General features: G+C 45.2%; 1 protein-coding gene across 10 annotated transcripts in view; it reads right to left on the reverse strand.

Moving 5' to 3' along the window:
• The window catches only part of WNK1 (WNK lysine deficient protein kinase 1), a 103,910-nt gene extending 100,619 nt beyond the window's left edge, over positions 1-3,291 (reverse strand). For 9 of the 10 annotated variants that reach the window (XM_027906065.1, XM_027906048.1, XM_027905997.1 and 6 more), the window contains exon 1: positions 1,870-2,658. In XM_027906065.1, the coding sequence (XP_027761866.1) occupies positions 1,870-2,658 (789 nt within the window). Of the gene's footprint in view, positions 1-1,869 lie in introns of all 10 variants that reach the window. The other variant, XM_027905990.1, reaches the window with a different exon arrangement.
• Positions 3,292-15,474: the final 12,183 nt, after the last annotated feature.

Genomic DNA, 15,474 nt, shown 5'->3' on the forward strand with positions numbered 1-15,474 from the left:
TCACTTTGTACTAAGTCTCCTTAGGAGAGGGAAACCACAGCCTTTGGAATAATTTAACCCACAAGGCACTCCTGTAATGAATGTAGTTAACCTCTGAGCAAAACATCAAGTATTTTCTCCCTTACAAATATTTTCATTCATGCTTTTTGTGACCTGTCATTTTGAATACTACTCATGAAATTCTTCAATCAATTGAAAGCCCAGCAACGTGCCCTTTATAAATGAGCTTCTTTATTAAATTCCTACAAAGAAGGTACTTCTTCACACAGTTTGTCCACGTGGTACCAATGATGATTAAGATACTTCAACAGAGGTAACATTAGTGGGAAACAACTGATGCCAAGCTGACAGGAGTTTCTGATAATTAAGTGTGAAGATAAAAACAGTTTTCATAGGTTAGAGTCAGAGAACTCGAAAATTGCAAAGATTAAAATATAAAATAAAAGTCCTATCGCTTTGGTGGATTATTATTATCCTCACAGCTCAAACTGCACAAGTAAAGCTTCAGTAGAGCCCAACACTTGATCATTTCACTTTTAATTTAAAAGTAATGCTCAAACACACCACCACAGAAAGTACTTTGCTAGGATAGAGGAACAGGGCATGCTTAAGGGCCACAAAGAAAACTTTCTTCCACAGTCAGTAAGCACAGAAAAATGGCAATAACATAATGAATCAGGATACCAGTAGAACACTTGAGCAATCATTCAAAAGCAAATATGAATACAAATCAAGAAATCTCTTAATTCCTGCAGCTTGACTGGAACTGATTTAAAACTGCTTTTGAGAAAGTTTTGGTGCAGTAGCAATCATTTGTGAGCAGCTAACTGCCTAAAAACCCTACAAAGACTTTTGGGATTTTTGACCCAATGCTCTTTGTCTGTCCTAAATTGGGTGGGAACACAAAAATAATAAAGATAAAGGACACAAGCGTCTCTATGAATTGCACCAAAACCCAACACTAAGAAACAAGCACTAACCTTTTAACTTAATGCTGAGGCTTTGAAAACAAACTACTGCACCAGGTATTTGCTGCCGGTACTCCAAGCAATTCCGAGTTCTTTTAAGGCTGTTGCACAGCAACCTCCGTCTCAGTTATACAAGCTCTGACTCGCATGGAACTAAAGGCTGTTCCTGCCATCGTTAGACTGGGTTCCTATTGAACTCTGGCTCTGCTCAGGCTAGAAACTTGGCTACAGAGTAGTGTCTTAGTCCAGTCTAACCCACCAGTCATTTGGAAAGTTTAAACTTCAGGGGGTCTTTTAAAGCTTCAGAAAGAAGATAATTTCTTTCTTTCCTTGTGCCTATTAAGAAGTATGAACCTTAGAACTTAGAATGAAAAAAAAACAGCTTTGCAAAACTAAATGCTGTGAAACACTACATGACTTGTGTATATTCTGGAGTTACCCCCTCCAGGAATTCACTGCCACAACACACAAAACATCTGTGAAACTAGTATTTTAGCATTTTTTCCTAAAGAAAAAACACCCAAACAAATTCTGAAAAACTAAGTCTAGCTCAAGCTGACATTTACATACCCATTTCCCCTCAGCCTCCCTGAAGCTGTACACAAGTATTTTTACAATCCTCCAAGCTACCTTTTGGAGGCGTAAAACGCAAGACGCTATAAGAAACACAACTGTGGTACATTTTGTGATGGCAAACCTAAAACACTTCTCAGAGAGCACATTATTTAAAACAATTAAAAGGCAAACTGACTCCAAAGGACTGCCCCAGGTAAAGTCTGCAGCTCCTTCTGAATTGAGCAGACCTCAAGCTGATGGGTTTTACCTCCTTCAAGCACGGAGCCTAGCACCTGGGAGAGTGACTGTGCTCTGGTAATTCACAGCTTTCATTTATTTATTTTACCTGTAGCTCGCACCAGGCAACTTCCACAGTGGTTTCCGTATCCAGTCCTTTATACACAGTTTTGAAAGAGCCTCTTCCAATCTCGATGTCAAATTTCAGGAAGCGGCCATCCGGGGAGATGCCCACTGCCTTGGTCTCAAGCTCTTCGATGTCTTCCTGCTGTGCTCTCCGCTCCTCAAATTCCCGGGTGGCAGCTGACAGGCTGCCAGCGGCACTGGTAGGGGGTAGCGCAGTTGCCTCGTCCACCTCCTCCTCCTCCTCCTTGGGCAGCAGCGGGGCGGCATCCTTGGCAGCTGGGGGCTCCTCAGCAGCCTGTCCTTCTTCCAGGGGGAGCGGGGCGGGCGGCGGCGGCTGCTGCAGCAGCGAGGGGGCTTGGGCGGCGCTGACAGCGGTGCAAGGGGTCGGACCGGCACCCTCGGGAGGGGACACCAAGGGAGCTGCGCTGCCTCCCGACACCGGGGCCGAGGACGCTGCGGGCTGCAAGCTGGGCAGCTCCAAGGCCGTGGCGTTGGAGTCGCAGATCACGCTCCGGCGGAAGAAGCGGTGCTCGGTGGCGGCCGCCCCCCGGCTGTCCTTGTCCATGGTGTGGCGGCGGCGCCGGTACTCCTCACTGCGGCCGCCGTTCCCCGGCCCGCCGTCCGACCCGCCGGCACCGGCGGCTCCGTGGTCGGCGGCTCCCAGCTTCTCCCCGACGGAGCTGTCCGAGCTGGAGCCGTTCTTAGGCGGCGGCGGCGGGGGCACCAGGAAGCGAGGGGCCGGGGCGCCGCTGCCCGGGGCGCTCCCCGACATGGTGCCCCGGGGGAGCGCGGCTATGGCGAGGCGGAGGCGGCGGGAGGCGAGGGGAGGGCCGGTCACTGAGTGGGGAGCGCGCCCGGCCGCGGCTGCCGTTGCAGCTGCAACTGAGGAGTGTCCCAAGGGCTCCTCGCGGCGGAGCTGGGAGGCTGGGCCGGCGGGGTGGGTCCCCGGTCAGCGTCTGCATCCATCCTGCAGCGGGGAGCCGGGCAGCGGGGCCGACATGGAGCACCGGGAGCCGACACGGGGCGCTGGGATGGAGCGGGGTTCGGCGAGGGAAGCCCCGAGCACCCGGGGGGGGGGCCCCCGAGCGGGGAGACGCCGGCGCCTCGCCCGGCTGCGGTTACCCCCGGCGATGGAGAGCGAGAGAGAGAGCCGGGCCGGTGTGGAGAGGGAGAGGGGCCAGGAGCCGAGGAGGGAGCAGGGCGCAGGCCCCGCACGCCAAGGAAGCCGCCGCGCTCAGTCGCTCGCAGCGAGCGGGAGAGGCCCGAGCAGGCCCAGGGCAGGGAAAGGGGTCCCGGGGGCTCAGCCCCGCCTCACCGGGGCGCCCATGGCGGCCGCGGCCTCTCCACCGCCCGGCAGGCGCAGCCACCGCCCGCGCGGCCGGGCCGCGCTCCCTCCAACAGCCGCGGCCGCCGCGCGCGGAGCCGGAAACCCTTCTTCTTCTCCTCCCGCTGCTGCTGCCGCCGCCGCTTCTTCTCCTCCCGCCGCTGTTGCTGCTCCCCGCGGCCCGCAGCCGCCGCGCACCGGGGGCCGCCGAGCCGAGTCCGGGTGGCACCCGGCGGGCAGGACCGAGAGCGGCCACCCCAGCGACGCCTCCGCGCTAAATGGCGACGGGCGGGAGCCCGAAACCGACACACAGCACAGGGGGGAGGAGGGGCCGCGCAGCCGGCCACGCCTCCACCCGCGCCCGGCCAGCGCGCCGTACCCTCCCCCCCGCCGGGAGGTGACCGCGCCCGCAGCGCGCTTGGTCACCATGGGAGCTGTAGTTTTCCAGCGGCCCGGCAGGGCCGGGGGAGCCGCCCGTGGATTCACCGCGGGATGGGAGGGAGGAAGGGAAGAAAGAAAGAAAGAGAGAGGATCCCGGAGTGAGGCCAGGGCCAGGGGGCTGATGTGGTGTAGGCGAGCAAGGACTGGCGGGTCAAAAGGCACCGAGTCTGCTCACGGTGCTTGTTTCTTGAGGTCTTGCGTTACACCTACATGTTAAATATTTTAAATATAGGTATTTATCTAAATATTGTATATAAACAGATAAATATAGTTCACAGAATCACAGAATGTCCTGAGTTGGACCGGACCAACAAGGAACATCCAAGTCCAGCTCGTGTCCCTGCACAGGACACCCCAACAATCCCACCATGTACCCAAGAGCATCGTCCAAACACTCTTTGAACTCTCTCAGGCTTGGTGTTGTGACCACTGCCCTGGGGAGCTGTTTCAGTGCCCAACCACCCTCTGGGGGAGAACCACTTTCTAATATCCAACCTAAACCTCTGATGACACAGTTTCAGGCCATTTCCTTGGGTCCTGTCCCTGGTCCCCACAGATCACTGTCTACAGCTTGTCTTGTGAGGAAGCTGTAGACAGCTATGAGGTAATGTTTTCAAACAGCCTCTCAAAACCTTTAAAATTGCGGGCAACAATAACTCCATTTAGCTGAGTACTGTATGAATAAGTGAGGGTTTGGGTTTTTCCTCCATTTAGGCCATCTGAAGAGGCACTAAGTGGCCAGGCAACCCAAAATGCAAATAACTGCCATGTAAATGTCATCGTTCAAAAAAAAACCAGAATTTGCAGCCTCTGTCCTTAACACAAGTGTTATCCTGCAGCCATTTCAGTCATGCCTTCAGCTGCTGCAATTGAACACAGGGTTGTACAGCAGCCAGAGGAGCAGTGAGAGCCCACATGGACCCTGACAGGAATCGGGAACTTTCAGGTTAACAAAGTGTTGGCACAGACGAGTCATCTAAATTATTTATATCATGTTCCTCTTTTGTATCAATAAACCAAAACCAAGCGCTTTCCTTCTTACGACAGCAGTCTTTTGAAGTCAACTGGAATGTACTGAAGAAGGAGCAAATTATCTGGTACCATGACTTTCAGGTCACTACAGATCAAAAATTACATTGAGGAAAAAAAAAATTAGGAAATTTCCCTGTGTAAATAATATGTTCCCAGCAAACACACTGTTTCAAATACTTTTTCTAAAGTTACTTTTAAACCAGCAGTTTAGAGGAAGTTGTGTGTTGCTGATGTGAGGCCTTAACTCCTTCTTCACGATGTAGCACAAGCAGCCCTTTTCAGAGCTCCACAGACACAAATCACCAGCCTAACCAATTCTCACATGTTTATATTCCTCACATATAAAATTTAGCAACACGTGGCAATCAGCATATTGTTGTTTACTGTACCTCCTTCTGCACTGCCTTTTAGCCTTTGTAACAGCAAACAAAACAACAGTATAGTCTTCACAAAGAGGACAAGAAGTATTCTGTTGAATAACTACAGAAAAGACATCTGTATGGCTCAAGCCTTCTAGAACTTGCCTTCACTGAAAAAAAAAGTTAATTTAGTTAGTATATTCATCAGTGTGCTGCTTGAACTGCATCAGACCAAGAGTAGACACGCTCCAAAACTATGCTGAGCTGAACAGGGTAATTTGATTAGCAGTAAAGTGACAGGATCGAAACTGATTAACCCATAATTCAATCTGCCACATCCCTGCTGCACTGCCAGCACCAGTATCTCTCCTGACACCAAGCAGGGTTCAGCTTCACTTAACACTTGAATACAGGTATTTGTGCATCTCTCTAGACAACAGAATGAGGATTCATTTATAGCATCAGCAGGTGTATCCCTGCTAGCTTTATACTGTAGGGGTAGTAAGACATATTAGCTGAGCTCCAGGAAGAGCTGACAACAAAGGTCCCATTATCTACCTTGGTCTGGCCACTCTAGCATCACTGCTGCTGTTGCCTTCTGGAGCTACATTAAAGCAGAGATCTGCTTTCCCCCACTGCCTTCTGCATTTTTACTAACCCTTTGGTTGGGATAAGCAGGACTGGACAGCAAACCAGCTTGATGCCTGATGTAACTTCCTGAGCACGTAGCTAAAATAACACAGCAATAAATCATTCCCTGCGTTGTAAGTCCACGGAGCTGTTAGGTGAATTCCACTTGCATCATCAGTAGGCTTTGGCAAGCGGCTCCCAGGTCTGTGCCCAGCCATGTACCGTGTGATCTACTGCACAAGGTAGATGAGCTGCAGCTGGGGAACCACCTCACTGTGGGTTGCACATGTGGTTTAAATGAGACCCAGAGTGTAGCTCCCCTCTCACTCAAGTGCCTTTCACCCATTGTTCTGGAATATATTTTCCCTTAGTTAATTAAGCAAAAGCTTTGCAAAAGAGACTACAGCCCAGCCATGCCTAGCCACAGGGGGCCTGAGGCAGTCTTCTACTAAAAAAGTTGTGGTAATTATGTAAAAAAGGCACTTCCCCGGTGTCTGAACCAGCACATTCCTTAGTGCTCTTGAAATTCAAGGTTAGTCCTCCAAGTCAAATGAGAGGTCCCTAACATGTGGTTCTTCTCACTGGCTCCTCTTCTGGGCAGAGGTAGGCAGAGCAATCCTCTTGGAGAAAAAAAAAAAAAAAAAAAAAGAAAAAGCTGAGCAGCTGACCTGGAGGTGGGAATGATGGATTTGGTCTTCTTTGGCTCTGAAAAATGAAGTGGTATGACACTGGCAATTATATTTTATGTGGGTGTTGATTTAATTTTGTCATTCTAAAAAAAGATGAATGTAATAAAGAGTGTGGGCTTGCTTTCCCTTCAGTTTTATTTCTTTTAATCTGTAAAACTCTGTTTAGGCTAAATGGAAAATTTCACTATTGCAGCAAGGTTTAATAAGCCTTAAAGTAAATTCTACGTGTATTCTATGTTTAGAAAACAAGTAATTAAAATAATTTTGGTGCCAGAGAGCCTCAGCCAATTAAAAACATTTCTTTCGCCCATTGCCCTAAGAAAAATCCACAGAAATAAGGAGCCTGACTATACTTGAGAAATTACAGGCAAAGAGACTTTTGATTGAATCTAAAGGGTTGACACTTGACACAGTAAAAATATCCTTCTTCTGTCAAGCCTTTTTTAGTTACAGTCATCTTGCACGGAACAATAATAGTTTAAAAAATTACACTGAATGAAGTGTGATTTTGAAGTTGACTGAATCAGAAAACTTTTTTCTGTTTTGCTTTCTCCAGCGAAATTTCATCCACTGTTGGCATCCATGACCTGCCCATGTGACAAAGCATTAATGTGAAACAGCTATTCTCTATTTTCTCTTATGCAATACATTATGCAATACAGGAGGCTATGGCATAATTTTGATGCATGTGATTTTATTCCATAACCTAAGTGCTCTTCAAAGGAAACTCTTCATCTCAGTTTTATTGCCCATTACCAGGTTGTAGCTACAGTGCCGTGTAACAGCAGTGACAATGCAAATTTTTCTACCCTAGCTTCTTCTTTTTCCTTGACATTTCTTGGATCTAGGCCTCTGCCACAGTGTTAACTTTTGTTTCTTACAGCTGGAAGTCAGTGAAACAAAGTATTTCAAGACCGCATGCTTGAGAAATGAGGGTAACTTTTCAGATATTCTGTTTTGCTTTGTTTTTTTCCCCTCCAGCAAGTCAAGGTTAATTGGAAACTTGTTCTGAAACCTTACATGTCTTTTATCTTTAGTGAGGTTTTGCACTTTCAAGTAGCTCTGGAAGTCAGGTCAGTTATGAAATCATTGTAACCATCTCTGGAATCTATGGGCAATTTAAGTCTTCAGGCTCTGCAGTAGGTGGTCCATCAGATGGATGATGACTCCTGCCAAAACCTCTGAATTTGGGTAGTCTCTTCACAGGCAGGGACCGTGGGAATTGAAAAAGATCAAGAACTGCAAGTCTTACAGGGCTCAAAACTAACCATCCCTCTTTGTGCCCTCCTAGCTTTCAGAGTCTGCCAGTTCTGCAGGAAGACGGGTCCACACTACAGGCAGGACACCTGAGCAAAGTGTGAGCTTTAACTGATGGACTAGAGAAAGAAGCAGCCAGGCCGTATGAGAAAGAATGACTCCAGAGATGATGAATTTATGTGACATTTCTTATGTATTGCTTGAGAAAATGTCAATAGCCATGCACCATAAAACTGGAGCATAGCATGTGCTTCTTCATCAGATTGAAACCTATGTTTCCCTTTCACCCACCCATCCACCCCCATCCTAACTACTAGAATAGAAAGCATAACTCCTTTTCTGTCCCTTTTTTCACTATTCTCTTGAGCTACATTAACAAATGTATTCTAACCATGTGAAAGTAAATCAGTGAGAGAACCAGTAGAAGGATATATTGCTCATTTGTTACCTCTCTTTTTGAGACCAAAGTACAATTTTCCATTATAGTAGTAATGATTTTTAGTCTAGAGCCAATTGTAGGCTGTACTGCTGGCTGCCTGTTATTTGTATCTAATCAACTATTGTATTTATTATTAGCATATTTATCTATGAACATTCTCCAAATATAATCTACTCTGATAAAGCTGAACAACAGGAACATGATGAAAGGACATTTAAAATTACTCAAACACTGCATTTGATCAGAGATGAGATTCAGTTATTGTTCAGGCACTATTTCAAACTGTATCAAGCCATAATGGCAGGTTGCTGTGGCCAAATTCAACGTTGGTCCTACTGAGAGCAGAGGAAAAATCATTGCTCACTTCATTCTTTGTGTCATCTTCATGGCTATTCTTGCAATGTTTCTTTGCACAAAGAGTTTATGAAGTAGTCTAACAGTGAGTAAGTGTTGTGGAAGCACAGATATTTGCTGAAATCAGCACTGTGTTCTTCCTTTTTCTGTGTCTTTAGTCAATTGCTCAGGATGCCTCATTTATCTTTTCTCTCTCTGAGGCTTTGGGGAATTCTGTGCTTCACAGCAGTGTCATAACACTTCTAAAGCAAGCACAGAAGCAGGGGCACTGCTTTAATGAAGAGGAGCTGTTTGATGAAAGTGGGTGGAGGGAAGTGTGAGGAAGATGGTGCTGCTGTGTTTGCAGCTGAATGTGTTAGTGATGCTGTGCAACAGTCAACCTGCCCTCCTTTCTGCTCGCTGCTCACAAGCTGGTGAAAATCAATCACACTCACAGCAGGTCTAGTCCTGCTCCTCTCTACATCAAAGTACAAAAATAAAATACTACTCACTTCAGTCAAAGCAGGAGCAGGCTTATATCCAGCATAACGAACTTCCTCCTGTCCTTCAAAAACACAGTCTCATCCAAATGCAAAACATTAGTCTGCTCTGCTGCTGTTTATGCCAGCTCCAGCACTGGAAGGTGCTTGCCATTTCTGAAAGGTGTTGAGCATTCCTGAAGGATAATGAGTGCTCTCCACAGCCATTGGTAGCGGGGAGAGTGAGATCATTTAGCCCCTCATGGTGGGGCTCCACGCCCTGCAGGACAGAGCTCTCAACAAGGCAAGAGTCCTAGAGAAAAGAGGAACGTGACCATTTGGCTGAAGGGAGCAATAGAAATCTGGAGTAACCTCCTCGAGTCACTTCTCTCCTTGCCAAATACTCAGCAGGAGGAGTGATTGGCATGTTGTGCACGTTACAGAGCTGTCCACTTGTGGGATCAGGCAGCTGGCTCCTCCAGCAGCCTGTGGGGACCAGGAGCAAAGGCACAAAGTTGAAGTGTTAACGCATTCGGGCAACCCACAGCTGATGCACTGCCTACCGTAGGGGTTTGTCAGTAGTGAAAGGCTTTATTGACCATTTCAATACCACACTGTTATTGAAAGTGAATTAAGCAGAGGTCCTTATCCAAATGACCCCCTGCTACACATGTGCAAAGTTTACCCACTCATGTAATTTCAGTGGTGTAATTATCATATAGTGAAAAATTATCCAGGGTAAACAAGCTCTTGGGGACCACTGCCAGATGACACAAGTCAGAGCAGCTCTCATGTTGCTCAAATCGGTGTCCAAGGCTGGGCACAGAATCAGGGAGCTGTAGGTGTCTTGCTCGTAGCACTGGATTTTTGCTGTGCTTGATTTTAAGTGAAACAGTCCAGGGAATCTACTTCATGTTTATCAGAGACCTTGGAAGGCTGATGATTGTCTTAAAGTTTTGGGTGAGAAGGTAGAGGGGATCTGAGTGTATTTGGAAACTGATATACACTGGAAAAGCTCCCCATTTCCTTCTTGTTCATGTGGTACTACCTAAATGGGGACAACCCTGGTAGGACTGTCACAAGTGGATGACTCCATCACATAACATCAGCCTCTCCAAACTAATGAGACACACAAGAATTCATTAAGTAGCCCCAAATAAAGAAGAATGGAAATCAATAGTTCAATTGTCTATGAGATGTGACAAAAAGGTTTTTTAAAAGTATTTCAATTGCATACATTTATACATATATACATATATTTATCTGAATTTATCTACCTCTAATTTATCTGCCTCTGTTACCAAAGCAGTGGTTCTACTGTTCAGTCTTGAAACATCAGTCTTTTAAAAAGTTTCTGTTTCATATCCTTGCTTTCAGAAAACAACTTCCCCCTCTTAGACATCCATCCACAAACTATTAACTGCCACTGACAGCTGGAAAGCAAAGACATTGCCTTCTGGGGGCACAAGCAACATCAGTAAAGAATGGACTATGAAGTGTAGTAGGAGTGGTGTCTTTCTGCTCAGAACTCCTCAACTGCCCTGGGTAGATAGGACAAAGCCTCAGAAAACAGGTATGTTTAGATACAGTCATGGCTTCAAAACTTTCAGCTACACAAAGATTGACAGATTTTCTACAGAAATACTAGTATAAAGGACAAGTTATTAAAATGTTTTGATGAGTCAGAGTCATTTCCTGTAGTTCACTCCACCCACATTGGGATGCAGTGCTTAACTTCTCTGCGTGCCTGCAACCTAAACCATAAACTGTTTACTCCTAGCACCTTGTACCCCCACCAGCAGCCCCTCCACTGTGGCTGGAGACAGACACACAAATGTCCATTGTCAGGACCCAAATCTGCAAACACTCCAGCTGGGAAACAGTACTTAGTCCTATGAGCAGTCACACCAACATTTTACATTGTACACAGCAGTAAGTGTCTGAAGGATCAGGCTCTTACTGATTGTGTGATTTACAGGTACATCACTTGAGATTCAAAACAATGCAGGTCATTGGAAAAGCAAATAATTCCAGTCTCTCCTAAAGTACTAAAAATCTCCAAATCAAACACCAGTACCTAAAATTAGATCCACAATCAAGTGACAGAGATTACACAACATTCATTAAAAAGTTTGCCAGAATTTTTCAAGCAGAAAAGACCCAGAAGGAAATAGAGATCTACTCATTAGGACCTTTAATATCATAGTGAGTAAATTACTTTTTAAAAACATCTTGCATTACAGGAAATACATAATCTCGGGGGAAACAAACAGACTCTGAGCAGTTTACACTTCTGGCAGCAGCCCAAGAAAGCATGAGGCGTAAATCACAGAAATTCCTGAGATAGTGTAAATTCTGTGCTCAACATCTCCACAAGAATTCTTACGAACTATAAAAAAAATCCTAGCTCATGTTATGTTTCTTTGTCCAAAAATCAAGTATCATATATGCTATTAGACACACCAGACAAGTTATGATTGTTCCTTGGATCTGAATCTTTTGTGTCCCCTCACTCTGTTAAATATGTAAAATCACATGTGATAGATCTTGTATTGGCAGTCAATTGCAACATAAAACCAGCAAGAAGGTCAATTACAATGCTGTGATTATTTCTTCTTTATGAAATCATTATTTACCTCCTTAGAGGGCCTAATTTCTGTTAATTTTATTAAATTAATTTAACAGACCTAATTTCTGTTAAAATTTAGGTGTTATTACTGTGCAGGAAATACTGAAGATTAGAAATGTGATTTTTTGGGCATTACAACAGTCTATAAATATTTAAAGCATTAAACCCCAGAGAGAGTTAATATAACACAGAAAAGTAACATTAGAACTACTACAGTGAACTGTTGAATGGAAAAATGGAAAAGTTTGAATATATTTGAATGTGGAATAACCCCCCAGTAAGACAGGGCTGATGCTGTATTACTCGACATTGTTTCAGTGACAATCCCATTCAGTATCTACTGAGTTAAAACACGTAAAATGAGAGACACATTAGAACATGAAATGGATTACTCTGCTATAAACACAGTTCGTCACCCTAGTATTAAGAATGATGAGTTCATTACTGTCAGTAAAATGCATCACTGGAAATACTTGGTTGAGAAAAAAACCAAGATCAACACCTTGGTTTACATCTCTCAATTTTCACACCCTGAATTTGGACATTTTCTTGGTCATCCAACCCCTCCTGTTTCAAAACCAAGACATACACCCTCTTTAGTGCCGGCAAAACTGGTAACACCTGTACACCATGCCAGGATATTAAGCTGCTCATATCATTTTATCAGTATTGCTGAGATCTTTGTACAGGAGAGAGAAGTAACCACCACTGTGGTGTAGTTTCTAGCCTGCTTGTTAGCAACTCAGCTAACTCAGCTGGCTGGTTCAGAGTTTTTAAAAATGCAAGCTGACAACAACATGTTCTAAATGTTGGACTAAGCAATTTCAGAGTGCAAATTTAGCTTGCTGTCTTGATTCCTTTTTCTTTCAAGTTTTCTTTGTAAGAAAAAAATATTTTGCCTTAAAAAAAGCTGATCATAGACAGACAGACAGCATTCATCTATATTTATTTACCTCTAATACACTCTGCAGGCTCTACTTGTGCAGGGAAAACTCCAAGTCTGAACACAGGATACTGGGAATGCTAGAATCCTAACTTAATCTTAACTAATTTTTTTTGCTTGAATCTCATTAAGCCCTCCTAAAGTAAGCCAAAAACTATATATGGGAGCTTTCCTTGTTAAATCTTCTTCTACCACTCAGAAATTTACTCCATGGATTTTGAGAACCTTAGACTTGCTCAGGATCTGTAGATGTCCCATATCCTTAAATGCTTCCCTCCAAAGGGACTTCTGTACCTCCTGGATTTTGAGAGGACCGACACAAAGCCCTTCTGACAGCTGAGTAGGAAGTTCTAATGTATCTGCTCAAGAGCCAAGTAGGGCACTGTGAATTCAGGAAGAAGATGAAATACTGAGGCAGCAGATTAAAAAAAAAAAATTACAAGCCCTTTCAAAAGGTTTTGTATTTTTTTCTATTTAAGAATGTGGTTTTTACAGTACAGATAGATATCACCACTGACACTACATGCTGCATGAAATCTGTGTCAGAAGGACAGACCATTGCTGAAGACAGACCGCAGCACATTTTCATGACGTCACAAGAAAGGAACCAAGAAGAGCTTAGCTAAGCAAAAGTAACCCACATTTCCTCCAGTCAATTTTTAGCTTCCAGTCTCAAAACTATGCCTTGTTCTTCACACTTAGCTATGTGAAGTTGTCCCACTAACCCATTCAACCCCGTCCCTTCTCTGTGGCCCTCAAGCAGTTCACGCCTTATTCAGATTGTTGAGACACATGCACTTCTCTCTTAGCCATCTATGGATTGTTTTCCTACCTGAATCCCAGATTGCACAATGACTATGGTTGCTGCTTACCTAATGTTTGTTATAAAACCTGTGACAGCATTTTTTCCTTGCTGTTCTACAAAAGGAAATAGCATTTTATTTGAAATGCTGTGCTGAATGTTAACATGAGAGGTGTTCTAAAAGAGCTGAGAAGTATTCTGTCAGGAAAATGTTTCCGGGCCTACCTTCCCTCCCACATCCAACTGTGTTGAAATGATCAAATGCTATACCACTTGTACTTGGGAAGAGGATGACTAACAGCAGCTAATTACTGCTCAATCTGTTGCCCTCAGCAGCTGTTGGTCTGAATCACACTCCCTGGCACCGAGGGGCATGGTTTGCGGTGCAAGTGCTCTGGAGGCAACTTAATATTCAGGGTCTTCCTAGGGAGGCAGCAACTGGGACAAGAACTCCACACATTAAGATCCTATCACAGAAACTGCTACTACCACACCTGACTCAGAAGAGGAGCCTCTCCAGGTCAGCCATGTTCTGCTGGGGGCCCTGGACAAGCCCAAGTCCCACCACAGAAAGGAGAAGGTGATTACTGATTTCTTCCTGCTCCTTCCTTCTGCAGCAGAGACTGAACCTAGCTTGTGGTACTGGATGTAAGTTTCTGCGTTCCTCCCAGTTTGCTGCTGCAGTAGCAAAGAGTTGGCAGAGGGCCTTCTGTATCATATTTGATCTGTTGACACTTGCAGCAGTGCTGGACTCTAACACTGTAGGAGTTTCCATCTGGAGAAATATGGTAGCCCTTCCTGCCTCCTCATTCCACTCCCTACGGAAAACCTCCCTCTTGTTTTCCCAAATTCTGGGCCAAATAAAATATACCAAAATAACACTGGAGACACAGAAGGAATCTCTTGCCTCAAACTTGGCCACAGAGCAATGCACGCAACCATTACCCACCCCACAAGTGAAGTCACGTGGGTGGAATCCAGGCAGGGTTTCATTGGCAGGGACTGCAGGTTCAACCTGTCTGCTCTGCAAACCTTGTTTATGGTGGCCAGAATGACCACTTCTTCTGTTTTCATGGTAGAAGAATCCAGGCATTATACTCTTCAGCTGGCTAACTAAAAACCTTCTAGGAAAGAAAGGGACAGAAGGTCTTGAACTGTGGTGGTGTAGCGGAGGCTGCCCAACATTTCCCCCTTGCACAGAGAAGAGGAAGGAAAGCAATAATTTTGTCACAGTTGTTAGAGATCCTGCCTCACTCCTGAAGCTTTTTACTAATTCAGGGTTGTTCTCCTGAGTAATCATGTAATTCTGCTGCACTCATATAACGTATTCAACACCTGACACCTGAGCCAGAGGGTGACTTTCTATAGCATAACCCACCTGCCACAAAGCCACCAGTATTATCCTGTCCATGCAGAGCACAGCTCTCTTATAGGAAGCTTCTTACATGTGGGGCAGCAAGGCCCTGCACAGAGATTCTACAGGTCCTCCTTTCTTACTCACAGTTTCTCAGTGTCATTCCAGGCTTGAGCCATTCCACCACCAAAGAATCTGGAATTTGTCCAATAGCTGATGATGTAGCATAGTACTGTTCTTTATTTAAAGTAAGATAAGCAGTATTATCAGGCTACTGTCTCACCTGGGGCATCTCTAATGTGTCCCACTGTAGCACAGTCAGGTTAATGGTGCAGTCTCTTTGAGAACAGGGACTGAAAGAGGGTTTCTCTGAAATGCAGCTTCTCTGTTTCTGCTGAGATGTGTCTTTGAAAAGCCTATTACTGAGCAAACCCTTGTTTAATTTTCCCTATCTTGCACAGGTTTTCATCACTCTGTGCAATCAGTGTCAAGACAATACGTCTGGTGATAATGAATAGCCACATATTGTAACTTCAGTTCTTTTTATGGAGTTTTAATCTCTTCCCAAATCCATCTACCTCCTGTTCTAACAAAGGCCATATGGCTCTTTAGAGCCACCTATGCACCGGTTAGGTTGGGTGTGAGCATTTGAAGGCACTTGTTCTTCTGAGGAAATTTCCATTTCAGGTGTGGGCTGAGAATGGGGTCACCAACTGGTTGTGGGCATTTCTAAGAGTTGTGCGCGTTTCTAGGATATGTGGACTTAAAGACCAAAAGGTATCATCACCACAAAGTCTCATCACCAGTCTGACTGGACGCCCTATTTAACCTGAGCTGTAGAATGACATCTGTTCTCCTCTTCCATATGGGATAAGCC

The sequence above is a fragment of the Empidonax traillii genome, unplaced genomic scaffold, assembly GCF_003031625.1.
Source record: "Empidonax traillii isolate 1590-97213 ecotype Southwest subspecies unplaced genomic scaffold, ASM303162v1 scaffold25:size3598162, whole genome shotgun sequence".
In the NCBI taxonomy this organism is placed as follows: Eukaryota; Metazoa; Chordata; class Aves; order Passeriformes; family Tyrannidae; genus Empidonax; species Empidonax traillii.